At 44.4% G+C, this 27,542-nt stretch overlaps 1 protein-coding gene across 7 annotated transcripts in view; it reads right to left on the minus strand.

Annotated features, from left to right (window-relative positions):
- Positions 1-937: 937 nt before the first annotated feature.
- The window catches only part of UNC79 (unc-79 homolog, NALCN channel complex subunit), a 122,733-nt gene continuing 96,128 nt past the window's right edge, over positions 938-27,542 (minus strand). For 6 of the 7 annotated variants that reach the window (XM_081908080.1, XM_081908081.1, XM_081908077.1 and 3 more), the window contains 10 exons: positions 27,002-27,112; positions 24,773-24,877; positions 17,621-17,698; positions 14,988-15,077; positions 13,832-14,007; positions 12,657-12,843; positions 10,646-10,843; positions 7,989-8,066; positions 4,910-4,951; positions 938-1,932 (listed from right to left, as the gene is read on the minus strand). In XM_081908080.1, the coding sequence (XP_081764206.1) occupies positions 1,732-1,932; positions 4,910-4,951; positions 7,989-8,066; positions 10,646-10,843; positions 12,657-12,843; positions 13,832-14,007; positions 14,988-15,077; positions 17,621-17,698; positions 24,773-24,877; positions 27,002-27,112 (1,266 nt within the window). In that variant the 3' untranslated portion in view covers positions 938-1,731. The remainder of the gene's footprint in view (positions 1,933-4,909; positions 4,952-7,988; positions 8,067-10,645; positions 10,844-12,656; positions 12,844-13,831; positions 14,008-14,987; positions 15,078-17,620; positions 17,699-24,772; positions 24,878-27,001; positions 27,113-27,542) is intronic. The other variant, XM_081908078.1, reaches the window with a different exon arrangement.

Genomic DNA, 27,542 nt, shown 5'->3' on the forward strand with positions numbered 1-27,542 from the left:
CAATCCCAAACCTTTTTCCCAGGGGAAGCTAGGAAGTTTGTGTTCTCCCTAGTGACCGCGGGAATGGGACTAGTTTTAAATCTTACAGTATACAAGTATTTAAGAAGGAATAAGATACAGGATTACTATACAAGGCAGTATACAGAGGGATGCTTAGTAGCTTGAGGACTGCAGGGAAGTACCAATGGTGAAACAATGTTAAAGCACTTTAATTTACTTAAAATGAAAAGGACAACTGTTTAGCCACCTAATTTCTAAGTGCACTTTTGTAAGAATGCTCTCTACAAGCAGGACTGGTTTCAGGTTTCTCCGATCCCCCAAAGGAAAATTCCAGAACTGACTCTAGAACCCTTAATGTTTTCAACTGCCTTCTCACCTCCCCTCCCTTGGCAAGCGGTTAATGTGGAAGGTTTTCTCTCTCCTGGGATGCCAAAGGAGCAACCTGAAGCTCCCAGAGAAGGGTGGCTAAGGGGTCATTTGACGATGCAGCCTTCCCCACCTTCACCAGTGGAGAGGGAGGTATGTCGCCACGGGAGGAAGTCCACTTCCAGGGGCCTCCTCATTGCAAACATCCACCTCCATTGCTCCTTTGGTGCTGGAAAAGCCCAAGAAGGCTGTGTTGCAGGGGCAGATTGGGGGAAGCCTTGGATCTGCATGATTCCAAGTCCTCCCATTTCCCCGATGAAGGAGGAGACCTACACGGAGCCTAGAGCAGATGTCCCACAGAAGGAGGAATAAAGCTCCTCCACCCATCCACCCCTTGCCTTGCTTGGGGCAATCCCAGCAACTCGATTCTCTCAACAACCCCTTCTCCACCTTCTCTGTAAAGTGGCAGCTCTCAGCACACTTACCTGGGACTAAGTCCCATGGAATTCAATAGGCCTAACGTTTGAGCAGATATGCATAGGGTTACTCTATAAGGGGCACTTCTGGACCTGCCTCTCTGGCAACCAGTCATGCTTTGAAGTGGCCACCGCCTTTTGGAAAAGAGAAAAGAAAGAACGCCTGCAAAAATCCTCATTATATAGGGTCACTATCTTAAAGTGACAAGGTTTATTGCATTACTGAGTTTTGAGTTCCAAGACGACGACAGCAGCAAGAAAGCACTGAGGAGGTTTCTAAAAAAACCCTGCTTGTTTTAAAATAGCAGCACAGAACACTCCTTGGTATCGGCGAGCACAAACAACGGTGGGATTGAAAGATATTAAAAGTAACAAGCAGGGGGAAGAGTAATTTCTTAGGGTCGGGTGGGGGTAGGGAAGGAGGAAAAAAATTGAAGCACACACAGTTTAACATCTTGCTACGCACAGGCCTCAGAAGAACATAAGAAGAGCCTGCAGGATCAGGCCGATGGCTCATCTGTTCCAACATCCTGTTCTCACAGCAGCGAACTGGATGTTTATGGGAAGTCGGGAAGCAGGACCCAAGTGCCACAGCACTCTCACCCGCTATGGTTTCCAGTAACTGGCATTCAGAGGCACACTGCCTCCCTCATTTGGTGTACCCTCAATGTGAAGAGGACACTGGACTGCTACCCACAAGAGCAAGTACGTATTTGTGGTTAGGAGTGGATGTGACCAGACCACTAACTTCCGCTATTTGTATACACCTACCAGACGAAGAAAAAAAAGTGTAGCTACAGTACTGTTTTTAAGGATGGCCTTTAGTCTTATAGCTTTTAGCCCTATTATTGCTAGTCTAAGCAGAAGGTTCTGGAAGGTTCTGCCTGGTTCATAACGGATAAAACTGAGAGGCTGCTTCAGACGACTGGATCTCCACTTGAGCCATCTTAAACTGGGTGCACTGCAGCCATTTGCGGAGGACGGTGAAGTTGGTGTTCATCTGGCCCGATCCCTGCAGCATCCTAAGGCTATGATGGTTCACGTTGCTCTGGATCGCTTGCAGGCGGAGCTGCAGCCCAGCAGATAAATGCTGTTAAAATATACAAAAGGTGGGGTTGTTTTTTTTAATTTGTTGGATTAAATGAACATATCAGAGAGCTCTGTAAATTAATAGTTAAAGTCTTTTATGTATCAACCTTTTATGCTCTTCCACACCCACCCAATGCTCCTATCCCTTCTTTTAAATTCTTATAGACTTTCATATTCACCTTCTGTTTTAATACCTTTTAGCTTTCCAAAACGCTTTTCAGATTTTAAATGCCTATATCCCACCCTTTTATGCTGGCCTATGACCATAATACAGATTTGAATTGAATTGAATTGTTTGTTTTGATATAGCAGTCACTTTCTTTATTTTAAAAGGATTTCAACCATGGGCTATAAAAATCAACTTGCAAACAATTGTTTAAGACAATGTCATTCTGAAATAAAACAATATTCACACCCAGCATAAGACAGGGGCGAAAACCCACATTTCCCTCTACTGTAGTCTCCTTATTAATGTGAGCTGCTTTGAAACCTGCCAAACTGCAAAGAGGTGCAGGGGCCTTTGTGTTAAGCACTTTAAAAGTTTAATTTGGAATGGGAAGAACTGAAACAAATTACCATCCAGGGTAAAATCATTCCCCTCTCCTTCCCTTCCTGGCATCTTCCTTAAACTTTAGAGATGCAAGTTGCACTCTAGCAAAGCTACTTCCTCCCCCCCCACCCCGCCCACCCCCAGAACTGGAATTGGAGAGCACTGATGAAATCATTCCCTCTGGTTGCATGCTAGACCTGTCATTCACAGTCTGCTCATGTTTTCCCTGTCTTCCCCGTATCCTCTCACCCTGGCATTGTTGGTACAGTGGTACCTTGCAAGACGAATGCCTCGCAAGACGAAAAACGCGCAAGATGAAAGGGTTTTTCGTTTTTTGCGTTGCTTCGCAAGACGATTTTCCCTATGGGCTTGTTTTGCAATATGAAAACATCTTGCAAGTTTGCTTCCTTTTTCTTAAAGCCGTTAATACCCAGCGAATCTGCGCTCCGCAAGACGAAAAAATCGCAAGACGACACAACTCGCGGAACGAATTAATTTCGTCTTGCGAGGCACCAGTGTAAATGCAGGAGACAGGACTTTCATGCAAACACTAATGTCTGTAGCATTTTTTATGTCTGGATTGCAGAGGTGCCACAAAGTCCTTTCTTCGCCTCATGCCTCCTCATAGAGATCCCGCTTCACCTCTGATGAGCCCCGTATAATTCTGAAGCATCCTGCTACACTCCTACATTCCTCTGAATCCAATGCGCTCCCCTCTTTATTACAGGCCTGCGAAAATAACAACTTTTCTAGCTGCCACAACCCAAGACAATGAGGCTGTGATAAGTGTGGCTCTTATAAAGGACGGAGTCCCCTCCATTTCAGATGATTCATCCAGGTCTATATGAGTTTTCAGTAGCCACATGTCAACAAAAGAACCAGTGCTTTCACTTCTCTCTCCCAGAGCTTCCTGCTCTGCTGCGCAAACCGCATGGCTCCTCAAGGGGCTGCCTTTGTATTGCTTTGTGCACCTAATTGAGGCTTCACAGAGAATCGCCTGAGTCAGCTTGATTATCTGTGCTGCTCTCTAAAGTTCCCTTCCTTGGCCTTCTGGTTTCCTTCCCTTGCATAGCCCTGAGAGGCTGAGCCATGTGGAAGTTCAGTGATTCCTTATCGGATTCTGAAGGAGCTGCATCTGTTTCATCTCTTGGAAAGGGTTTTGTTTGGTGGAGTTTTTGCAAGCTGTTTTAGCCCCAGACTCCCTTGTCCTGGGTTGCATGGGGCAAAGGTAAAAGGTAAAGGTAAGTCCAGCCAAAGGTGACTATGGGGTGTGGTGATCATCTCACTTTCAGGCCGAGGGAGCCGGCGTTTGTCCACAGACAGCATTCCAGGTCATGTGGCCATCATGACTAAACCACTTCTGGCGCAATGGAACACTGTGACAGAAACCAGAGCGCATGGAAATGCCATTTACCTTTCTGCCGCAGTATTACCTGTTTATCTACTTGCACTGGCATGTTTTTGAACTGCTAGGTTGGCAGGAGCTGGGACAGAGCAATGGGAGCTCACCTCGTTGTGCGGATTTGAACCGCCGACCTTCTGATCGTAAAGCCCAAGAGGCTCAGTGGTTTAGACCACAGGGCCACTCATGTCCCTAATGGGCAAAGGTACAACGACATGGCTGAGGATGAACTTATTAGAGTCTCAGTTCATGTAGAAACATCTGAGACCCCAGAGGGACGCATCTCTGCTTCTCCAGCACCTCCTACTAGGGCCAGGGCTGTGAGAGACACCAGCAGTGTTGTCCTGCATGGGACTCACATCTAGCTGCTTCAACAGTCAGCCCTAGGCCAGAAGATGCAGCTGTAGGGACTACTGCACCATTGCCTAATTTATTGTATTTTAATGTATTGTAAACTACCTTGAGAACTTTGGTTAGTAGGTGAGGTGTAAATATTCCTGAATAAAGAAATAAAAACTAATAATTTACTCCCTTCTTTGTGCTCCCCCTCTGAGGGAGATGCTGAGGGCCTTTTTAGTGGTGGCTCCCCAAAGAGTGGAATGCTCTTCCTAGGGAGGAGTGCTTGACGGGATCATTGCCAGCTTTTAGCCAAGAGGCAAATACATTCATGCCCACATAGGCATTTGGCATTCAGTTAGGGTCATAGGGTATGACGATACCCAAGCCTTTCTTGGTGTCCATCTTTTAGTAGAGTGGGATAGGATTTGTCCTTTCAGTGTAATTGCAGGACACTTTTAGTCTATGAATTACCCTTCTATCTTTTTGACGTATTTTGCATTTTGTATCACGTATGCATTTGTAATTGCAAGTTGCTTTGATATGTTTTTGTAGTAAGCAATGGATAACTGCAATAAACAAATAATCCAGAATTCTTATGATGAATTTGGGCACAAAATTCAATGTTCTCTTACACAAAAATACATGGGGAAAAGGTTGAAGTTGGGCAGCTGGAAGTGGGGAGCCTACCTTTAGATTGGACTGAATCATTGGCAGCCACATCGGGATCAGCTGGTGGAAGACAGAAATTGCATTATTTTCCTCGGCGTAGTGAGAATTAATTCATTACAGTCACCATGTTGTTATAGTTACACACAGTCAGAAGAGGATGTGACTAATTTTCTTAGTCTGAAGAACAAACCATAAACCTTGCTGATAACATTCATTCACAGGTAGTGCAACAAACATTTGCAGGGAACATTAGCTAAGCTGTGCTCTGTGCCATGTCTTTTATTTAAAAAAGTAAAATCTTTTAATAAACTGATGTTTAAATATTCCAGAAAAACCAGAGCATTTTTCTTTTTTAAAAAAGAGATATTTATAAATGAATTTAAACTTTATTTAAAAACACATTTTTGCTGAGATTTTTGTAATCAATTTTCCCCTCATTTCTGCTTTGTAAAGATACTGCAGCTAGTTCCAGTGAAATTGCCATGGTGTGGAATCTGCTTCAAATTGCTCCCCATGGTGCCTGCGACTGCCTATGTACTGCAGGGTGCCATCGGGGTTATGCAATTGTCTTCAGAGCTCCAGAACTGACAGGCAGGGGAGGGAATTGCAGAGGTGTTTAAAGAGCCACTCAGTCCATGTGACGTGCCACTGGCCGTGCAACCAACTCCACTGAGCAGTGGCAGCTGTCACATGGTTAATTTAAATTGACCTGTACATGGTGGCTCCCCCCCTTTTTTAGGAAGGTGGAGAAGGGTTGCAGTAGCCCAGTGCCAGAACATCTGCTCTACATACAAAATGGTGGTGTAGAGGTTAGAATATTGGACCAGGACCTGGGAGACCAGGGGTAGGTAAAGCAGGAAAACCGATTGTGAATATATCCATTTGAGGATGCTGGGTGCTAAAAGTGAGGGGTTGCATGGAGAGAGGGTCCCTGGGGCTGGCTGGGAATGTGCTGAGGAGGGTGGCAGGTGGCCAGGGAACTGGAAAGCGGGGAGGGAGGAGGAAGCGGGGGTCTTGGTGTGGGGTGAGAACGATGCACATGGAGTTGCCAGCAGCTGGGGGAAATGACTTCTGCTAAGGGATAGGAAGGCTTTGGTCTTCGGGAATGTGAGAGGAGCGGGGAATCTGCAGCAGCCTCTCCAGGTGAGAAGGCTGAGAGGAGCATCTGCACCTTTAGCAGGAGGTGTGTGCGTGGAAAGAGGAATTTCAGCAGGTGTGGTGGAAGTCGGCAAATTTTTCCTCGTTTTTGCTCTTCAAAATATGGCAACCCTAACCTAATACCGCTCTCAACTTTCATGCAGCCCTTGGTCCTATACACACACACACACCTTCTGTGGTTGATCACTTCAGATCTCTGGCAAGAGTGATCTGTCCCTCCCCACCTGCCCACCGGGTGGGGAAGAAGAGGGAGAGAGCAAGAGTGTGAGGGGGATGGAAAGGGGAGAGTCACCTCTTTGGGCTTTGGGAACATTACTGGCTTCATTCCACCCACAGTCAGCATGTGTCCTGCAAAAGTTTGTCCTCGGTGGTTGTGCCCACCATTGGCCTACTTTTCTGTATATGCTCCTGTGACACACAGGAGGCGTCACCTGTAACCTGCAATACCTGGAGGATGGTGTTCAACCAAACCTCCACATTTTTCTCAGCACATAGACATGCCTGTATCACATCTGCTAACTGTGCCTGCTTCTGGCATTTGCTAAGCTCAGATTTCTGTGGAAGAAACGAAGAGGGCTGCAACGGTTGATTTGTTTGGGGTTGTTGTTTTTATTTTATTTTTAAGTGTGTGCCAGGTTCGCTTCAAGTCCGAAGGCCCTTTTGACATGTTATCCGCGCTCTCCCATATTATTTAAGGAGTTGGACATATTGTTCTAAAGCGCTCCTCCAAATGGCATCAAGATTTGCAATTTTCCAATTAAGCTCCCTAGAGCTCCGTGTACAACCTAATCAGTATTGACAGCATGAGATAAACCACCCTCCAGAGGATGCGCTTTCATTGACCAAACCAGATGGCGTAATACTTGGCTGTGTTCTGTTAGTGGGTCGTTGTCCCTAATTACCAACAGCATTGGTTAGGGAATCCCAGTGAAGAGCAGAACACAACTACATTACAGCGTGGAGGCGAGATCTTGAAATGTTAGGAAGATGGCTTTGCCCTTGCAGTGACTGTCAATTACACACAGAAGCAGAGATGGACAAGCCTGGATCCTTAACAAGCAGACAGCAAGCCAAACAGCTAGGATGCTGTATGCCCCATGGGGCGAAAGAGGTGTGTTTAACCCTATAGAAAACTGGGGTGCAGAAGCTGTCTCCATTAGCCCCAGCTAGCGACTGGGGATGAAGGCAGCTGAAGGAGCAACCAATACAATCAGGAACGGTTGAAAGAGCTGAGTATATTTCGCCTGAAAAAGAGGAGACTGAGAGGAGATATGATAGCCATCTTCCAATATCTCAAGGGCTGTCACCTGGAAGATGGAACAAGCGTGTTTTCTCCCACTCTGGAGGGTAGGATTCGAACCAATGGCTTCAAATTACAAGGAGATTCCAACTAAACATCAGGAAAAACTTTCTGATGGTAAAAGCTGTTAGGACAGTGGAGTGGGGTCTCCCTCGGCAAAAACATTTTATCTTAAATAAACAAAATAAAAAATAAATTTTCTGCATGTGTTCTGATGGCTCTTCCCACCTAATGCTCCAAGAGAAAGCCCATCAGTTGGCAACAGATGTTACCTTTTGAAGAACAAAGGCAGCTTTTTGGTAAAAAGGCTGGAAGAAAGCAGAGAAGAACGATCGCTTATATTTTCCCCTTGTCTCTTTGACCCAAGTTTCCTAAGAACCACATCGTTTTGGGGAAAGGATACAGCTGAGTTACATGAAAGCTGTACCAAAAGCTGTTTTACCAGCTGAACCCAGTCACCAGAGTTATTTCCTCTCTATTATGAATGAAGGAATCTCTGTCCTGCATGCTACTTGGAGCACAGGAAAAATTCCAGTTCTGTTGACTGCAATTTCTCCTTTTGGATGCACAGGATTTTGGATTCTAACCATCTTAAAAAAAGAAGAAGGAAAAAGTATTCTCAATGGAGAATTCACCTACCTTGACGAAAATAGTGGAATTGCATTCCTGCAAAGCCTCCATCAAGCTGATCACATGGAGACATACCATCTCTACCATCTGTGGAGGGGAGAAAGATGTTGAAATAAAGTAAATACTCAGTGCCGTATTGTCGTGAAAGCAAAACACACCAAAAACCTGAGACTGATGGGATTAACCTAGATTAATTAGTATGGTACTTAAATGAAAGCAATACAGAATCGTAGAATTGTAGAGATGGAAAGGACCACAAAGGTCATTCAGTCCAGCCCCTGCAATGGAGGGATACAGGTGAAACTCGGAAAATTAGAATATCGTGGAAAAGTTCATTTATTTCAGTAATTCAACTTAAAAGGTGAAACTAATATATGAGATAGACTCATGACATGCAAAGTGAGATATGTCAAGCCTTTATTTCTTATAATTGTGATGATCATGGCATACACCTGATGAAAACCCCAAATTAACAATCTCAGAAAATTAGAATATTAAATAAAATCAGCAAAACAAGGACTGCAAATAGAGCAGTATTGGACCTCTGAGAAGCCGAAGCATGCATATGTACTCAGAACTTGGTTTGGGCCCCTTTTGCATCAATTACTGCCTCAATGCGGTGTGGCATGGATGCTATCAGCCTGTGGCACTGCTGAGGTGTTATGGAAGACCAGGAAGCTTCAATAGCAGCCTTCAGCTCTTCTGCATTGCTCGGTCTCATGTCTCTCATCTTTCTCTTGGCAATGCCCCATAGATTTTCTATGGAGTTCAGGTCCGGCGAGTTTGTTGGCCAATCAAGCACAGTAATCCCATGGGCATTGAACCAGGTTTTGGTACTTTTGGCAGTGTGGGCAGGTGCCAAAGTCCTGCTGGAAAATGAAGTCAGCATCCCCATAAAGCTCGTCTGCAGAAGGAAGCATGAAGTGCTCCAAAATCTCCTGGTAGACAGCTGTCTTGACCCTACACTTAATGAAGCACAGTGGACCAACACCAGCTAATGACATGGCTCCCCAAATCTCTTTTCTGATGAGAGCAGCTTTTGCATCTCATTTGGAAACCCAGAGTCTGGAGGAAGAATGGGGAGGCACACAATGAAAGATGCTTGAAGTCCAGTGTGAAGTTTCCACAGTCTGTTGATTTGGGGAGCCTTGTCATATATTAGTTTCACCTTTTAAGTTGAATTACTGAAATAAATGAACTTTTCCACAATATTCTAATTTTCCAAGTTTCACCTGTATTTTGCCCAATGTGGAGCTCGAACTCATGATCAAGAGTCTCATGCTCTACCTACTGAGCTATCAACTTGAACCATCAACACATCAGATTGAATATCCAGTAAAGAAGTGGAAACCCAACATTACCTTTCACATAGCCATGACAATCTTTAAGAGATTTTATTCAGTTTTAGCTTCCACCAGTGCAACCCAATGATGCTCTTTTATTTCAATTAACCTTGAAAAGGCTTTTCAAGCATCCCATCCAGGACAACCGCCATGCATAGCAGAGCCAGATTTCTTTAAAAAGAACTGGATTCTCTCTGAAGTTAACTTGCTATCTGGGTCCTATTTATTCCCTGCCCATCCAAAGTGATTTATCATTCTGAATCAGCAGCGAGCTATGAATATGCAATCTTCAAAGCATAAAACAGGGCATACAGGGCAGGGGGATGTCTCCCAGCCTTGGGTTGTAAATATCATTTTAACTTTTATGTGATGTAAATATAAAGGTAAACCAAGGCAAATGTAACTCGATAACGAAAAGGCCATGGAATTTTGAATACTGCTGATAAAGTTAAACCCTTTTTGTAGCCTGCTTCATCGTTATTTGGATATTTTAATTAAACGTCAGAACAACCCAATTAAATTTCATCTGGTCCAACCCCCTGCAATGCAAGAATCTCAACTAAAGTATCCATGACAGGTGGCCATCCAACCTCTGCTTAAAAACCTCCAAGGAAGGAGAGTTCACCACCTCCCAAGGGAGTCCATGTTGGGTGGGGTTGCCATATTTCCTCTTTTTCCAGGACACGTCCTCTTTTTCACAGGTAGAGTCGCTATAGCGATCCATAGTTAAAAGCAGAAGTTGGCAAATGTGTCCTCTTTTTTGCTCTTCAAAATATGGCGACCCTAATAATGTTGGGCTCCTTTGGGATATAAATTTAATAAATAAATGTATCCCAGCAGGGTAATAATAATAATAATAATAATAATAATAATAATAATAATAAGCTTTCAGCAGGAATCTAAAGCAATATTTATGCATTTATTCCATTTATTTATAAAATGTTGCGAGGGCGCCTGCCTAACAGGCAGGGAGTCTCAAAGCATGCGTGCTGCCACCTCGCAAGATTATCTCCTGGAAATGCAATTTATTCTACTACTGAGCTATATAGCCCTATAGTCTTCTGGCTGCCAAATGTGTGCATGTGTACATGCCCTATGATTTTCATTTTCAAATGGTCTATCTAAAGGCATAGGCAAACTCCGGCCCTCCAGATGTTTGGGACCACAATTCCCATCATCCCTGACCACTGGTCCTGTTAGCTAGGGATGATGGGAATTGTAGTCCCAAACATCTGGAGGGCCGGAGTTTGCCTATGCCTGGTCTATCTATTGCTTGGGGCTTTGTGGGATCTTGCCTAGCTCTGCTCACTGCCTCTGACTCACCACCTTGTTATGTGCCATCAGCTGGAGGATGCTCGGGGTGACTCGGCTCCAGAACTCCAGGGCAGTCAGGATGGCGGTGAAGCTGAATTCATTCTGGTTCTGCACCGTGGGCGCAACTGCCGCTTGTTCACAATACACCGTCCACAGCTGAGCAAATATAAAGGCGTGGAAGAGGGAGCACATGTGCAGGACGGACGTCTGGAGAAAAGAGAACCGGGGGGTGGGGAGCGTTAGCTTTTTCCTTCCAGCAGTGCATTATGGGATGCGCACACCCTCCCCCGGAGTACCAGAGCATGACAATTCCCTCGTCCGATAATAACACGCCCGCCCGTCAAAGCAATCCTAATCAAATATGGCTCTGTCAAGAATTCCCTCAGATTTTCCTTCCCTGTCAGTGAGCGATATGACAACTCATTCATATTGAAATAGCAGGCTTATAATTCACAGGCTAGAGTTAGGCAAAAGGATAGACAAGCTGAAGGCCATTAAAAGTGAAAAAGAAACGCTCACAGAACCACAGAGCTTGTTAGAACAGGGAGAGAAAGGAAATGGAAGAATATTGGAGTGTTTAGAACAGCCTCTCCACCCTGGTGCCCTTCAGATTTAGTTGGATGACAATTCCCATCATTCCTGACCAATGGCTATGCTTGCTGAGGCTGATGGGAGCTGGGAACACAGACATGTGGTCTGTCAGGCTCAGTCCTGTCCACACTAGCAAGAGCTCTGCAGGGTTTTAGAATACAGTGGTACCTCTGGTTACATACTTAATTCGTTTCAGAAGTCTGTTCTTAACCTGAAACTCTTCTTAACCTGAAGCACCACTTTAGCTAATGGGGCCTCCTCCTGCTGCTGCTGCTGCCGTGCGATTTCTGTTTTCATCCTGAAGCAAAGTTCTTAACCCGAGGTACTATTTCTGGGTTAGCATAGTCTGTAACATGAAGCGTATGTAATCTGAAGCGTATGTAACCCGAGGTACTACTGTAGAAACATTCCCAGCTCTCGTTGGAGATGGCAGGGATTTCCCCACCTCCAGTTTTTAAAACTGAGTTTCAAGGATTTTTAACAATTTAACTACAAATTTAAAAGAATTTTTACAAGTTGAGTTCCCACCCTTTCTCCCAGGTGTTTCCATAACCACTCTTTCCTGCTGTGTTATATAACATACTTTATCAATTACATTTCCCCTTCATTACAGTAATTATTCATTTATTCCCCCCTTATTTCAATTCATTATCCATTTCCCATCCACTGCTATTTCAGATCCTGATCCCGCTTCTGTTGACTTTAATGTTTTCCAGAGAAAAAGGCTCCAATCCTCCATAAAACGTTCAATATTTTAATCTCTTATACTGCCTCCTTTGTCATGTCCATGTGAGGTGACCGGGAATGAACCTGGGAACTTCTGCATGCAGATGACATCTTGATTCAGTTCTCGTTTAAAGATGAGCCTACCCAATTCACACTTTCTAAAACAGTATGCAAAGTGAAACACAGCCACCCTTTGAAATTCAAGCTCCTTCGAATTTTGTAACGCAATTCTCCAGCCAAGCCATGTGCACAGATATGCATATATTAGGACAAAGTTTGCAATGAAACACTAAAAATAATCACCCAAAGTACATTCTGCTAAGGACCTCTGTTTTGCAAAAAATAAAATAAAAATTGTATATCAGGGCTAATTATACACAAACCTACTTGTACTCAGAAATTTGTACTCAGACGCTGATGAATTTTCACGAGGGCTAAAGTGGAGAACTGAACTTAAGGCTGGAGGGAATGAGAAACGGAAGTTGACAGATTCACCCAACTTTATTGACCATCAGCCTCTGATCAAAAGACTGTGCAACAGCTGCAGAGTCTTCTTAGCATCCACTGTCAAGGGGCAGTAGCTCTGACAAGGATCTTAATTACCCAGGCAAGTTGGCAGCAGAGTAGGCAGCTATTCAGGTTAATTAGGCTGAAATCTATATAGTCAAATGTTGTTTAGGCACAACCAGCAGAATACTTGTACCTTGGACTGCTCTGGAAACCCAATCAGGATCACAATGAGGTGGTCAGCGACATGAGAGCCAGCATCCAGTGGAATGGGCATACATGTCGAAGGGGAATTTGGACAGATGACATTATGCGTCAGCGACCCCAGCAGGAGCCACGAGAGCAAACGAATATGAGATACGCATTCAATGAATTCTTTGGGCCTGTTGGAAAAGAAAATGCATTTCAGTGTCTTCTTATCTCAAAGGCTTTATTCTCCATGCCTTGAAATATTATTATGCTAACAAATGCATGAGCATTACTGTATTATGGATGCAAAACACGGGCAAAGTACATATTAACATGCCTTTTCAGGTGATCCATTTGTTTCAAACAGTGAATTGGGTGGGGAACCTCAGGCGGAGGGCCAAACACGGCCCTCAGGCCTCTGTACCTGGCCCTTTGAACTGTGGTGCAGATTCAGATGTCTTTTCTCAATGTGTCATTTTTGTTGAAGGGAAGTAGCACAAACTGCAATGTTTTGTTTCTAGGAAAATTCAATTTCTTTCCTGCTCCCCAGCTAGTGTGTACATAGTGGTGATGTTGCTGGCATCCATCTGTCTCAAGAGGCAATGGAGTGCAGCTCTGGGGTGAACTGAAGTGACCTCTTTGGGGTGCAAGGCTAGGCAGTCCTGAATTGCCCAGATGACAAGCCTTGCTGATGTGGTCCAAAGGAAAGCAGAGCAATACGTTTGGCACTGGCTTGGCTATAGGAGTTGCCGGAAGAAGGCACCATCAAACCATCTTAGAGACTCCACTCTGGTTTGGTGCAGAGCCGTTTCTTCTCCCAAAAAGAACCCACAACGCAGATGAGGTTTAGGATCAGCGTTTTCCTTCTCCCAGATGGCCTACCTTCCCAGGTTGAGAAGCCTCATCTGCCCCTCACTTCCCTCTACAGCATGTGCAGAAACCACCTTCTTGACGGTTGGACCCATTGCTGGGTCCAGGGAAGACTGTCTTCACATGCAGGGGAAGTCCCTAACTCATTGAGGGGTTGAGACCCATCGGCTACCCTCACCTCCTGGAGACCACATTTGCCATTGCAAGTGGTGGACGCAACTCCCCACTTTCACCCCTCTTCAGGGCACACCCATCTGGTGGTGCATTTTAAAGCTCTTAACGTTACACTGTTTGCAGCCAATACTTCCTTACCCCTGTTGCATTGCAGATGGAGGATGGTATAGCCAAGGGAGGTAACGAACTACAGCCTTGTTGTCCCTGTGATTACCACGCGAGATCTCCATCGCAGCAATCTGGGCTAAACCGACTTTCAGATGCCCACCAAAAGTGTCCTCATGCAATGGCTGGGAGCAGGTCTTCATGTGACTCTGTGGTGGAAGGACATTCAGCATATTGAGGGTATTAAAAGTAAGACATGTGGGTGATTAAAGGCATTTTGAAGGCCAAGGAAGCTGTTCCATTTATATGAAAACACTGTGTTCACTAGAGCAGCTTTCACCAACTCCAGATGTTTTGAACTACAAATGAAGGGAGTTAAAGGCTGCACTAAAGAGCAAATGTCCAGGTTATAAACTTCTATCAGTTTATCAAATACCTTTATTATACCTGCAAAAGGTGAAGTCTCATTTGTTTGCCCAAGTATTTGGTTGAGCTGGTTGATTGAGAGTGAGCTTTGGTTATGATTGGAGTTTTTAAAAAACTGCTACTCTTATTGTTTATTGATATTTATGAGTGCTTGGAGTTGAATTTATTCATTTACTTATAGAGATCACTTTTCACCAAGGGCCCCAAAGCAACTTCCAAAAGTGCAACAAACACACACCAAAACCCAATAAATTAAAACCAAATACAATTTGGAAATCAGATCATGCAGTTTACACAGGGCAGAACAGGGCAACCTGACACCCCAGAACAGGCTAAAGTTTAACAACTCCTCCAAAAGTTTGCTCTGTCGGGACTAGATAATCCAAGTCCAACAATGAAGTTGCCATCTGCACCTCTTGGGGGGAGAGTTTCAAATGGTGCAGTCACCAACAAGGCCCTGCTTCCTGCCTCAGCACAGGAAGCAATACTCAGCAGTTCCACTGGCCTAACACAAGTTATTTGCACGAGGCCCGACACCCCTGTGGACCCTGGTCACTATTTTCTGCTTTTTGCTGCTTATACAGTCACCCTTTCTATAATCGTTATTGTAGGAAGCTACTTTTTCAACTCTCCCATAAAACATGGCAAGGGCTTTCAGAAAGCACCTAAAGGTTCTCTCAACTATATGGGTGGCCAGAATGCAGAACTCCTCAAATGAGGCAATAACATCATTTGAACTGATGTGTCTGAATGCTATACTCACCTTTAATTTAGTTAACGTATGCATATCGGCAATAAAATCCAAAACTTCACCAATGTACTGTCTCATGCATTCCATGGCTGCTGTTCCACACTAAAACATGGAAGAACAATGGTCAGCTATCAGGGCTCCTCAAAGCACAATAATGGAAGTCCATTATCCTTCCCTCACCTAGCGCAAAACCAACTGAATCCTGAACCCTATATATGTCTACTCAGAAGTATGTCCCACTGGGTTCAGTTGGACTCAGAAGTAAATCCCACCTGGTTCAGTTGGACCCAGTAAGTGGGTACAGCATTGCAGCCTTATAGCTGATTAATCTCAAGACAAATATTGTTCCTAATGGACCAGGTCAGTTACACTAGTGTAGCCTCACTGATTGCAAAAGGACTAATAGTACTGTAAGTGGTTATGATTTTTTTAGGCTTATTATCCTAACAGTCCCATGGACTGCAAGAAGATCAAACCGATCAATTCTGAAGGAAATCAGCCCTGAGTGCTCACTGGAAGGACAGATCCTGAAGCTGAGACTCCAATACTTTGGCCACCTCATGAGAAGAGAACACTCCCTGGAAAAGACCCTGATGTTGGGAAAGTTGGAGGGCACAAGGAGAAGGGGACGACAGAGGACGAGATGGTTGGACAGTGTTCTTGAAGCTACCAGCATGAGTTTGACCAATTGCTGGAGGCAGTGGAAGACAGAAATGCCTGGTGTGCTCCGGTCCATGGGGTCACGAAGAGTCGGACACGACTAAACAACAACAACATTCTAACACTAGCTGCTGCCAATTGTGATAAGGTTGTAGTTGAATTTTTTCTGGCCTGGAGTGGAGGGGCAGAGAATTCAGAATGTAACTGGTCAGTCCTGCAACAAATTATTCAACCTTAACTCCCTTTCTGACCCAAAGTAATCAGCTGATATGGATAACAGATTGCCCCTCTTTGACGAGCGATGATTTGGGCCCACAAATTCAGAGAGTCTCAGTTGAGGTTCACTTGCTGGAATTCGGAGGGTGAGAGAAGAGACAATCTGCTCAAATTCCACATTTTAGCAGCTGACCCAAGTGCTTCTCATTTCTCTATGCTAATATAAAATCTACGTAGGGCTGAACTACACCACCTTCTGTCTCCTCCACAGTTACGCCTGTCAGTTGGCTTGACAGGACAACAAACAGCAAAAATAAGGTCACAGAGAGCCCTGTCAAAGTCTCCTCCATCTTCCAGTGGACTTGGAAGAAGGATTCCACATGTTGCTTCTTTCAAACTGAATGACAGAACGATAAAGGGTATTGTGCGCCAGCCCCTTGAATACCAATGACTGAATCTGAAGGATTTTCTCTTTCTTTTTATTCAGTTTCTCCCCGTTGCACTAAATATGTTGAGTACAAACAGAATAATCTGCTCTTCCATGTTTCCACCCCTGCCCTCATGCTACCAGAGTCTCCATTGTATCATCCTAACTCAAATAAAATTATAGTTTAACTGGGGAATGGTGTGTCACTGTTAGTATCGTTTAAGCTTAGAAGGTTTGGAGCAGGGGTAGGCAACCTAAGGCCTGAGGGCCGGATGCGGCCCAATCGCATTCTCATCCGGCCCGTGGACAGTCAGTGTGTTTTTACATGAGTAGAATGTGTCCTTTTATTTAAAATGCATCTCTGGGTTATTTGTGGGGCATAGGAATTTGTTCATTATTATTATTATTATTCAAATTATAATCCGGCCCACCACATGGTCTGAGGGATGGTGGACCGGCCCACAACTGAAAAAGGTTGATGACCCCTAGTTTGGAGTTTCTTCTCCTGAAAGACAGAAAGCATGCTCTATATTGAAACTAAGTCACTAAGTTTCAATGTGGATGGAATGCCAAATGATTCTGCATTGATTGGCACAAACCTTTACTCCATTCTGTCCAGGGGTCATTTACCTATCTATTTACCTAAGAAGAGTCCCATGATATAAATAGTGATAGCTTTATGGTGGCACATGCTCCCTACTAGGCAGAGGGCCTTCTTGGTAGTGGCGCCCACCCCGTGGAACGCCCTCCCATCAGATGTCAAAGAGATAAACAACTACCTGACATTTAGAAGACATCTGAAGGCAGCCCTGTTCAGGGAAGTTTTTAATGTGTGACATTTTAATGTATTTTTAATCTTTGTTGGAAGCTGCCCAGAGTGGCTGGGGAAACCCAGCCACATGGGCGGGGTACAAATAATAAATTACTATTACTATTACTATTACTATTACATCAGATGAAGGCAAATGTTACATAAACAATGATGTTATTTTCTGCACAGTTTTTGCCTTTTTCCTTCCACTGAAATTAATTAAATAATTGATTATGTTTGTTTCTGCCAAAGCAAAGTGGATAATGTAGGTTTTAGTGGAAGCCAAACTGTGGCAGAAAAGAAACAGTGCTGATTGTGTTCAACATAGCACAGAGTGGAAATCGCTGCCTTTTTATATCCCAAGCCCCAGCTGGCATGGCCAGTAGTCAAGGATATGGAGATAAATATATATTCTCTTCTTCAGTCTCAAGTCCCTTCCAACTGGAAAATGTGGGCTACATACATACAAAGCTAAGAAATAGTAAAGAAATTTGGAGCTTATGAAGAGGCGACTTATGTTTTGTTACTTACTGCAGGGATGGAAGCGATCATTTGCTTGTGTAAGATCAATGATTCAGCTAGTTTTGTTCCAGCATCTGCACAAACAAACTAATAAGAAATAACATATTAACCAATTTTGTGGACTGCTGGTGGTAAGGATGCAATAATCCCTAATTTATGAGTTTATTAAACAAAGTGTCTTCTTGCTGATATTTGCGGTAATTTTGCTGGTCATAAAAGGGAGAGCTTATATTGGAAACAAGAACCGTTATCAAGAAGTCAATCCAATTCTTTTTCACTACATACATATATTTAAAGCACTGTATAAAAATTAAGACGTATATTCTCATTTCTTCAGCAGCAAGTTTAAAGCGAAAGAGGATTTTCAATCAAAGCTCATTACACAGCCTGCAGTCCTGGTACCATTATGTCAATTATAGTTCCAATTGACTTAATGAAGGCTTTCATTCCAGAGCAAAACATTTCCCCTCCTTGTGAATTTTCTCTTCTTTTTCTTACAGAGTGTGAGCAACTATTCTATACATCAGATAGAATTTTTAGAAATAACATGTGTTTAAAAAAAAAATACGGACCATGTATTAAAAACCGGGGTTGTCAACTTTTTGGGTCCCATGAGTACATTTGCAAACTGGAGAAACTGTCAGGAACACCCTTCATATACCATAACCAAGCACACGTTACAACCTATTATATTGCCTACAACAGAATATTCCTTCCAACCTGGGGAAGGCCTCTGTGGGTGAATGAGCACCCATGGGTGCCATGTCGGCAACCTTCTACTCAACCAATGCGTTCCAGGACAGAAAGAGATTCCAAGATGTGAATCTTTCTTACCCCAAACCTACAGAATGCAGTGGATGGGAGCACCTTGCATTCAAGGTTCAACATGAGGTTACATGCATGAGCAGGCAAACTAAGGCCCAGGGGCCTGATCCAGCCCAATCGCCTTCTAACCGCCTGCAGACGGTCCGGGAATCAGCATGTTTTTACATGAGTAGAATGTGTGCTTTTATTTAAAAAGCATCTCTGGGTTATTTGTAGGGCATAGGAATTTCTTCTTTTTTTCCAAAATATAGTCCGGCCCCCCACAAGTTCTGAGGGACAGTGGACCGGCCCCCTGCTGAAAAAAGTTTGCTGACCCCTGGTTATGTGGCACAAGCGACCATAACAGAAAATGGAAGAGACCTGGATGCATCCCTCCCACTGGAAAGTTTGATGCAGTAAATCATGGTATTTCAGAGTGATGTATGATGCTGGGGAGTATCACTGTTTTGTGAGTTGGGAGGGAAATTAAAATATTGCAATCAAACAAATGGTCAGCACTTTGTTCCACTTTGTTGGAGCCACGACGTATTACATGGCGCCTTTCCGATGTTTTGGACTACAACTCCCATCATGGCCATGGCAGTTAGGGTTGATGGGAGCTGTAGTCCAAACCATCTGGAGCACACCAGGCTAGGGGAAGACTGGAATAAAAACAAGGCAGTAAATTGAGAAACTGGGGACAAAGAGTTACGGTCCTTAAGTATATTCAGCATCTTTGCTATACAAGGGTCCCTTCCAACTCTATAATTCTATGATTCTGTGATTCCTTTTGTTGGCCCTGAATCTCCCAACGTTCGTAGCAAGTCTCATTTAGGTGGACAGATCTGCACGATTGCTCGTTCTCATGACATGATAATTGGCTTAGTGTTATGTGCAAACCAGGCAAATGTGAGTCAGGGAGGAGTCTTTGGCTATACAAACTACCTTGGGTTAAGAACTTAATTTGTTCTGGAGGTCCGTTCTTAACCTGAAACTGTTCTTAACCTGAAGCACCACTTTAGCTAATGGGGCCTCCCGCTGCTGCCGCGCCGCCAGAGCACAATTTCTGTTCTCATCTTGAAGCAAAGTTCTTAACCTGAGGTACTATTTCTGGGTTAGCGGAGTCTGTAACCTGAAGCGTCTGTAACCCAAGGTACCACTGTCTGTATGTGCACATATGGTAAAGCAGAGGTGCACAAATGCTCCCTTTTTTTTTTTGCAACCGGCTAATCTGGCACATGCAAGTAATTAAGCTGAATGTGTTTTGAGATCATTTAAATTTGAACAGGTGGCTACAGCCATGCATTTGCAAAGAGCAATAGCCTCCTGCTCATCTTTACTGTTTCCGAGGCTCTCGTTTTGGACAACGTTATCTGCATCCCTCCAGGAAGTGGGGTGTGTTTCAACCTGACATCGCAAGCGGAAGACTGGGCAAACTAGACAAAGGCCCCACCACTTATTTCCAAAGCATCTCACTATCGCCCATATCAACTCCTTGCAAGATGCCAGGACGTCACCGGCAACAGATTTAATGCCAGTATTGTAAAAGAAAAGCCACAAAACAACATAACAGAAACAGGATAAATGTCTGCTGTGCCTCTCCCTAGAAATCTGCTGTCTGTGATAACGTGTCAGCAAAGGCTTCAGGGGTAGTTGGCTGGGCAGAGATCCAGGAAGACTAGTAGTCTAGGTTTGGGGATGGAGAGAATGACCTCAGCAACAGGCTGAGGCCTATGCAAGGGCCTAGATTTAGAAGATGAAAAAGCTGCCTTAAATTGAATCAACCATTGGTCCGTCTAGCTCAGCTTTGTCCACACTGATTAAACTTTAACATCATCAATTTTTAACATCAGCAGTAACATCTAGACCAAAGGAGCGTTTCAGCCTGTTCTTGAGTTTGTTTAAAATCTAAAACAGCTTATCTTGTATTCCTTTCTTTGAATTTGTGCTATGTAGGTTTTTTAAAAACTTTTTGTAAAGGCAATAATAGATTTTTCACAGCCAAGTCCTCAACTCCTTATTACTACTGCTTGGCTTTCTTTAAATAGGGCGATGTCTAAAACTTGAAAACTTTAGGTTTTCAAACCTTTTTTGTAAACTCGGGAGCGTTTCAGCCCTGTTCTTTAGTTTGTTTCAAATCATTTAAGGTTTATGATTTCTCTATTTTCTTCTGAGGAAACTGAATAGTTCAGTGAAACGAGGTTTGCAGCCAGCATCCCATTAAGACTTTGTTCAATTCTAGGTTTTTCTAATTTTTTCCTTAAACTTTTTGATTTTTGTTATTTAGTTTAATTCTATAAGATAATATTTCTAGTCGATTACTTCTCGTTTCAGGGGTTTTCACGGTATTTTATTTGTTTTGTGTAAATTGTCTACACTGATTGGCAGCTGCTCTCCGGGGTTTTAGGCAGGGTCCTCACCCAGCCCTACCTGGAGATGAGAGGGATTGAGTCTGGGCCCTTCCGCACGGCCCACCACTGAGCTATGGCCACATGACATTCTGCCCTATGCTTGCGCCTTGTTGCTGTCAGCAGAAATCAGCATGGAGACAATATTAAGGCCTTGGTGGAAAGAAAAACCCTGTGGCATTCAAGATGCATGAGATCTCTCCCTCCCACCCTGAAGGAATTACAAACTGATGTCCCTGACCAGAGTCAGGGCTGGTGAAGGGGCCATGATTCAGTGGCAGTTTGCATGCAGAATGTGTCTGGTTCAATCCCTGTCATTTCCAAGTAAAAGGATCTCAGGTAGCAGAAACCTTGGACCAGCCTTCCACACCCCGATGGACTCCAGATGTTCTGGACAATGAGTCCCATTATCCTTGACCATTGATTATGCTGGCTGGGGCTGATGAGAGCTCTGGTCTGGAGGGCAGCAGTTTGGGGGGCAGATGTGTTGTGCCTAGCTATAGGATTGGGCAAAGAGAAGAACCCTGTTCCATCTGCTGTGGTCACTCTTAGTATTTGCACTGTATTTGTTAGAAAATGCATTTTACAAACAATAAATTTCACTGCGGAAAAGAAAACACATGTAATATAACAGCTGCAAAGCAGGTGGTTCCCATTAAGGTGACAGAAACGCTGAACTATGGTGTTGTTAACTTCCTTTAAAAGTGAGTGTGTTTGTGCCTTAGACAGTGAGGGTGGGCGGTAAGGTTTGGCTGGTTGTACTGTCGTTTTTTCGCTGACTGAGTTTTGCTGACTGAGAATATGGGAGTGTGAAGACTTCAAGAAGATGCTGTCCGGAGGGGTTTGTGAGGACAAACAAGCTATGGACCAATGGCTTATGCACTGCTACAAAGGATTTTTGAAAGCAAAAGGACTAAACCCTCTCTTGGGCTCAAGGGAGAGAAAGGTATTGCATTGGACTTAATACATTTGAATAATACAAACTGCTCTGTTGCTGCCATCCTGACAAGTCTAGATTCATCTTCAGTTCTTGTGTGTGGAGTCCACTCCATCACTGAGGTCTGAGGGTGAAACCGCTACATCACTCTGAATAACTAAAAAAAAAAAAGCCATTACCCCCCACAATCCCACACAGCTGCCGATTCCAGGAACAGTTCTACTCCAGGGAATCCCCCCCCATACCCATGTCAAGAGCATGGGGACAGGTTTTGAACCCCAGCACCCTATGGGCTTTACTCCTAGACACACCCTAAGCCTTTGGCAGCTTAACTCTCGCTTCCAAAGGAGGCCAGCTAGTGGGACCACACCTTTCCTGCCCCACAACTGCTCTCCTCTCAGGGAAGCGGTGCTCATATGAACTCCTCATGCAGATTATACACCTACCCAAACTTTTCCATCCTCTAGCGTAAAGAAAGCTTTCCTCTTGTTTTGTGTCACTACCAATTCTGACAGCGATGAGTAACGTGGAAATAATTGGGATATCAAATGTAAATGTCAGGAATATATCTTTTGGTATTCAGCCCACCTTGCTTCTTATTTAACGTTCTTAGCCCCCGTACTGCTATCTTTGTCAAATCAAGCAGCAGCTTGAGTCCCTACATGTCTCACGCAGCTGTACACAGGAGTATTATGTGATTGCTCAAGTGGTATTTCAGTGTCCCACCTTGTTCTACCACCTTCCCATTGTGGTAGGTCACTTCCTGTTCTTTATACAGCAGGGGTGTAGAACTGGATCAATCTGGCAACCCAGTAGGGTCAGAGGATGGAGGCAGACCCACAAACTCATGAGCAGAAGATGGAGGCTTCATTGTCTCCCAAGGATTCTCCTTCTAGGGACATCTTTAGCAGGGTGGTTGAGGAAGCCTTCCTCAGACCTCCTCTTCTTAGGGAGCGTGGAAGACCCATGATTACATAAGTAAGCTTTCCACAATCTTGCACTCTCCGGACTATTTGGACCGCAGCTCCCGCCAACCCCTGTGAAGTTAACCAATGGCCAGGGAGGATGGTATTTATAGGTCAAAACATCTGGATAGCACCAGCTTGGGAGAGGTTGATGCTAGGGCTTGGGCCAAAAAATGCACTCCCAAGTTCCATAGAGCCATTCAGCTCCCACCAAAGTGGGCATGGGGTTCAGAGGCTTTTGCAGGGATGCTGCTGAATTCTAGAATATATTTTTTTGTGGGATGCGAGGGGCAGGAGAGACGTACCCTTGACACAAGGCAGCCAAGGGGAAACGAAAACCCTCCTTCCCTGCCTCACAGAAAAAGCTTCAAGAATGTAAGGAGAGGTCTGCTAGATCAGGCCAATGGCCTCTCTAGTCTAGCATCCTGTCCTCACAAGAGCCAACCAGATGCCGTGGGAAACCCACAAGCAGGACCTGAGCACAGGAGCACTCTCCCTTCAGTGTAGTGTAGTGGTTAAGAGCGGTAGACTCGTAATCTGGGGAACCGGGTTCGCGTCCCCGCTCCTCCACATGCAGCTGCTGGGTGACCTTGGGCTAGTCACACTTCTTTGAAGTCTCTCAGCCCCACTCACCTCACAGACTGTTTGTTGTGGGGGAGGAAGGGAAAGGAGAATGTTGAGACTCCTTCAGGTAGTGATAAAGCGGGATATCAGATCCAAACTCTTCAAACTCTTCTTCCTGTGGTTGCCAGCAACTGGTATTCAAGAAGCATGACAGCCTCAGACTGTTTCCCAACACTTTGAACAACGACAGAGCTGCCATGAGTAGCTCGTCCCAAGCCTCAGTCCTAAAAAGTGCCCCGCTGGCAATCACAGTATGCCATGACAGAGTGCCATTCCCAGACCCTTTGTGCATACGTGTGTATGTGTTTCTTGTAGGGTGGGGAGATTTGTTTGTGGGGGGGGGGGGAGTACTCTGTCATTCTGTGTAACGTTGCCTGTTTCTCACAGAGTCCAAGAAGCAGAAAGGACTGCCCTCTCCTCTTTTTAAATACATAAATAAAGGTTCCAGGTTGATCTACATTTAATTAATGAGGAAGGGCCTGATCCAACGTACTTGCAAACATCAACTTCCCCCCCCCCGAACCCATTACCTGGTGTGTCACCCCCCCACAACAACCAACCACACACACACACACACACACACACACACACAGTTCTCTTAACACTGATATTATAATAGTTGTTTTTAGGGAAATTCTAAGCCCTCTGTAATTTAGAACGTCAATGTTACTTTCCAACTCTCCTGGCAACTGCTAATTTTCTCTGACTAATGTGCCCATTGCTTACGAGAAGCTACGGTTCGTAGAAACATATGCCCGAGCGCAGCGCCAGGCACTTCGGAGGGGGGAAAGAAAAGAGGCTGTCATTCATGTGGAACTGTGCGTGACCCGGGGAGCAAGTCTGCAGAGCTGTGCATTGCGCCGTGGGCCACCCAGGTCACTTCCATTTCAGCTCCTTGTCATTTCGATGCGATTAAGTGCCAGCAACTGCCAGCCCAGTCATTCTGCAGTGGAGGATGGCTACTGTCAGGCTGCTGTATTTTTTAAAAAAACAAGTTGTGTGTCTCTCTAGTGAGCAACATGTGCTGTGTGCTTTCCTTCCAATCTGGTAGCGCAGGAGTCCTTCAGGCCCAATACAGATGAAGGGTGATTTAATTGGGAGGGAGCTCTCTCAGTGGCCTAGCTCACACTTAACACTAAAACATGGTTTGGTTAACAGGAGATAACCATGTGTTGCCCAATGACAATGATCAAGGAAACCATAGCTTGTTTTTGTAAAGTTTTGGTTTTTCCCCAGCTCCTCTTGCTTCATGACTTTGAGTTCTGTATTCTTTTCAATGTCTGCTGAAAATATTTTTGTTTAGGCAAACATTTCCAGATATGCAGACATTCAACCCCTTTTAGCTACTGGCTGTCCAGTGCTTGGAAACCCCACGCAATACATTCACTGTAAAACCATTTTTTAAAAAGTGTTTGTTCCATACCTGGACCAAAAGCAGAAGGTTCGTATCTGGCAAGGGAGATTTTAACTTCAGAGCTTGCAGCAACTCTAATATGACACTGCGGGATAAGTAGAACTTATCCCTTTCCTAAAAGAAAAGTGAACAAATCGGGGTTAAATTAATGCTTCCAACATTCTTCAACACCAAATCCTTGACTGCTATTTGTTTAGATGATTTATATGCCTCCCTTTGCCAAGTACAGAGTGGTTTAGAAGAAAACCAAATACATTAAAAGAATAGCATAAAATCCATAAAATAACACCTATACCTAACCACTAAATCACTTTTATATACAAATCACATACAGAGGCTTAGATCCTGAATTGCCCTTCCATGAATGGAGATTCTGTTCCTGGAGAGGCTCATGCTCACAGAATCAAAGAATTGGAGAGTTGGAAGGGAACCCGAGAGCCATCTAGTCCGTCCCTCTGCAAGACAGGAATCTCAACTAAAGCATCCATGACAGCTTAGGCCATCCAACCTCTGCTTGAACCTCTGGATCTCTTCAGAAGTGTACATATCCTTTACATATAATGCTACCCCTCTCTTCCTGTTTGGTCTATGCCCTTTGAAAAGGTTACACCCCTCAATTTCTACATTCCAGCCATAAATCTCATCCCACCAGGTTTCAGTAAAGCCTATTGGGTCATATCTGCCATTCTGTATCAACAGCTCAGACTCATCTTTCTTGTTTCTCATTCTCTGTGCATTAGTATAGACACAACTGAAACCATGTGCCATTCCCTCCAGCTACTTCCTTCTTGTAGTTTTCTGCCCTGTAGCAGGTTTCTGTAGCACTGCCTCAGTTCCCTGTGCATCAATGAAGCTATTATTCCTAGTACCAGGTGTTCTCCTGCCGTCTGTAATATTGCTTCCAGGGGGAAAAATCCCTCCATCTCGTCCGTACTCTGCAGTCCCCACTGAAACAGATTTTCAGAAGGAACAGAGGAATGTAGGGGCAACCTCTAGCAGCACCCCTTTCAATCAGCAGCCTCATCCTGCAAAGGGAGTTCCAGGCTGCATCCACACCATATATTTAAAGAACATGACATTCCTCAAAGAATCCCAGGAACTGTAGCTTACCCTCACAGAGCTACAGTTCTCAGCACTGTTAACGAACTACAGCTCCCAGGATTCTTTGGGGGAGGTAATGTGCTTTAAATGTACTATGCATACACAAGTCCTTTCATGGGAATTTAGGATCCAGTCCATAGAATTTGAGCAAGAAAATAGAGTTGAAAGAAGAAGAAAACCAGTGAGGTGTGTGCTTGCTCATAGAGCACACACATCGGCGTTCCCACAGGGGCTCAGTGCCCTACAACGGCCTGCGTGTGTTTATGCATCTGTCTAAGCTCCACAGCTCCTATCCCCTGTGATGCAAAGGATTTCTCTTCCAGGAAGGGCATGTTGCATCTGAGAGGATTATGTCAATGACATCTGCTGTTCCATTGAGCATTTTGTCCTGGCGCATAGACAAATGGAAAGATGGGGGGAGGGCAACTTTCGAACCCCCACTCCCAAGCTAATTTGCTCCCCTGTGAGATGAACTCCAGATGTCCCTACAGTTTATTCATCTGGATTTTTGTCAGATGGGGAGGAAACGTCTCTTATTTTTGAGAGACAGGATGGCCTAATGCATGTTCAGTAGAATTACTGATAATGCAAACACCACAGCAGCGAGGTAGAAAGTAGTGGACATAATGAAAAATATACCTCTGAAACTATGGCAGAAATGGAAGATGCAAACACCTCCCCCCGCTCTCACACACATTCATGTGGATGGAGGATAGATAGGGATGTATAAGCTAGAAAGAAGGCTGCCTCAATTGCTCTGCCTACTTTTGGCTCTAGCATGTGACTTCTGAAGGGCTGCCCAGAAGAGAATGAGGGCCTTGAGCTGAAAAAGTTTCCCACACCGATGTATTAGTGTGCAAGTACCCCGGTAGATTCCAGAATTTCTATTAATGAGCTATCCCCAGATCCATCAAGGAAAAGGTAAAGTATAATATTTGCACAACCTCTCAAGCAGGTTTTTGCCAGAGTTTCAGCTCCTTACTGTAATCTTCAAACTTTACCTCTAATTTTAAATAGCAGGTGGAACAGAGGTTGCTTTGACGTCAATTTCGCTTGAGAACAAAAATAAGGGGTAGGTGGGTTCCCCATTTGACCCTGTCTCTAGTGCAATTAAAAGGAAACAAGCCAGTTAATTACCTTTGTGAAAGCTCTGTGACACAAACCGCACAGCTCTACCAAATACGCTAGGGTGAAGACGGCGTTCTGAATGACGAAACTCAGCAATTTGGAAAATGGCTCCAGCAGACTCTGCAATGAAAGGAAGATGGAGGGCATGTCAGGAAATATATGCTTCTTTCAGCAATATGAAGGGTGTGTGGGTTGTGAAATCATTCATTATAACAAAGCCTGCCCCCCCTTTTTTTAACTTGAAGGATATGAAGTTGCAGCTGCCCAAACGGATTCGTTCCAATGACTGTAGTCACACTTTGGGATTCCCAGCCAGCACCTTGAGAGAACTCCTGGAAAGAGTTCTGCTTGCAAGATTCGCACTGGCTGCCAATCTGCAACCGGGCCAAGTTCAAAGTGTTGGCGTTAACATACAAGTCCCTAGGCAGCTCAAGACCAGGTTGCTTGAGAGACCCTTATACACCCAGCAGATTGCAGGAGAGTTCTGCAGGAGAGGTGCCTGGTTGACCTCACTTCTGGAAAACCAGTCCACCTGGTTGATGATCTTTTG

The sequence above is a fragment of the Podarcis melisellensis genome (assembly GCF_964234715.1).
Source record: "Podarcis melisellensis genome assembly, chromosome: 1".
Lineage (NCBI taxonomy): Eukaryota > Metazoa > Chordata > Lepidosauria > Squamata > Lacertidae > Podarcis > Podarcis melisellensis.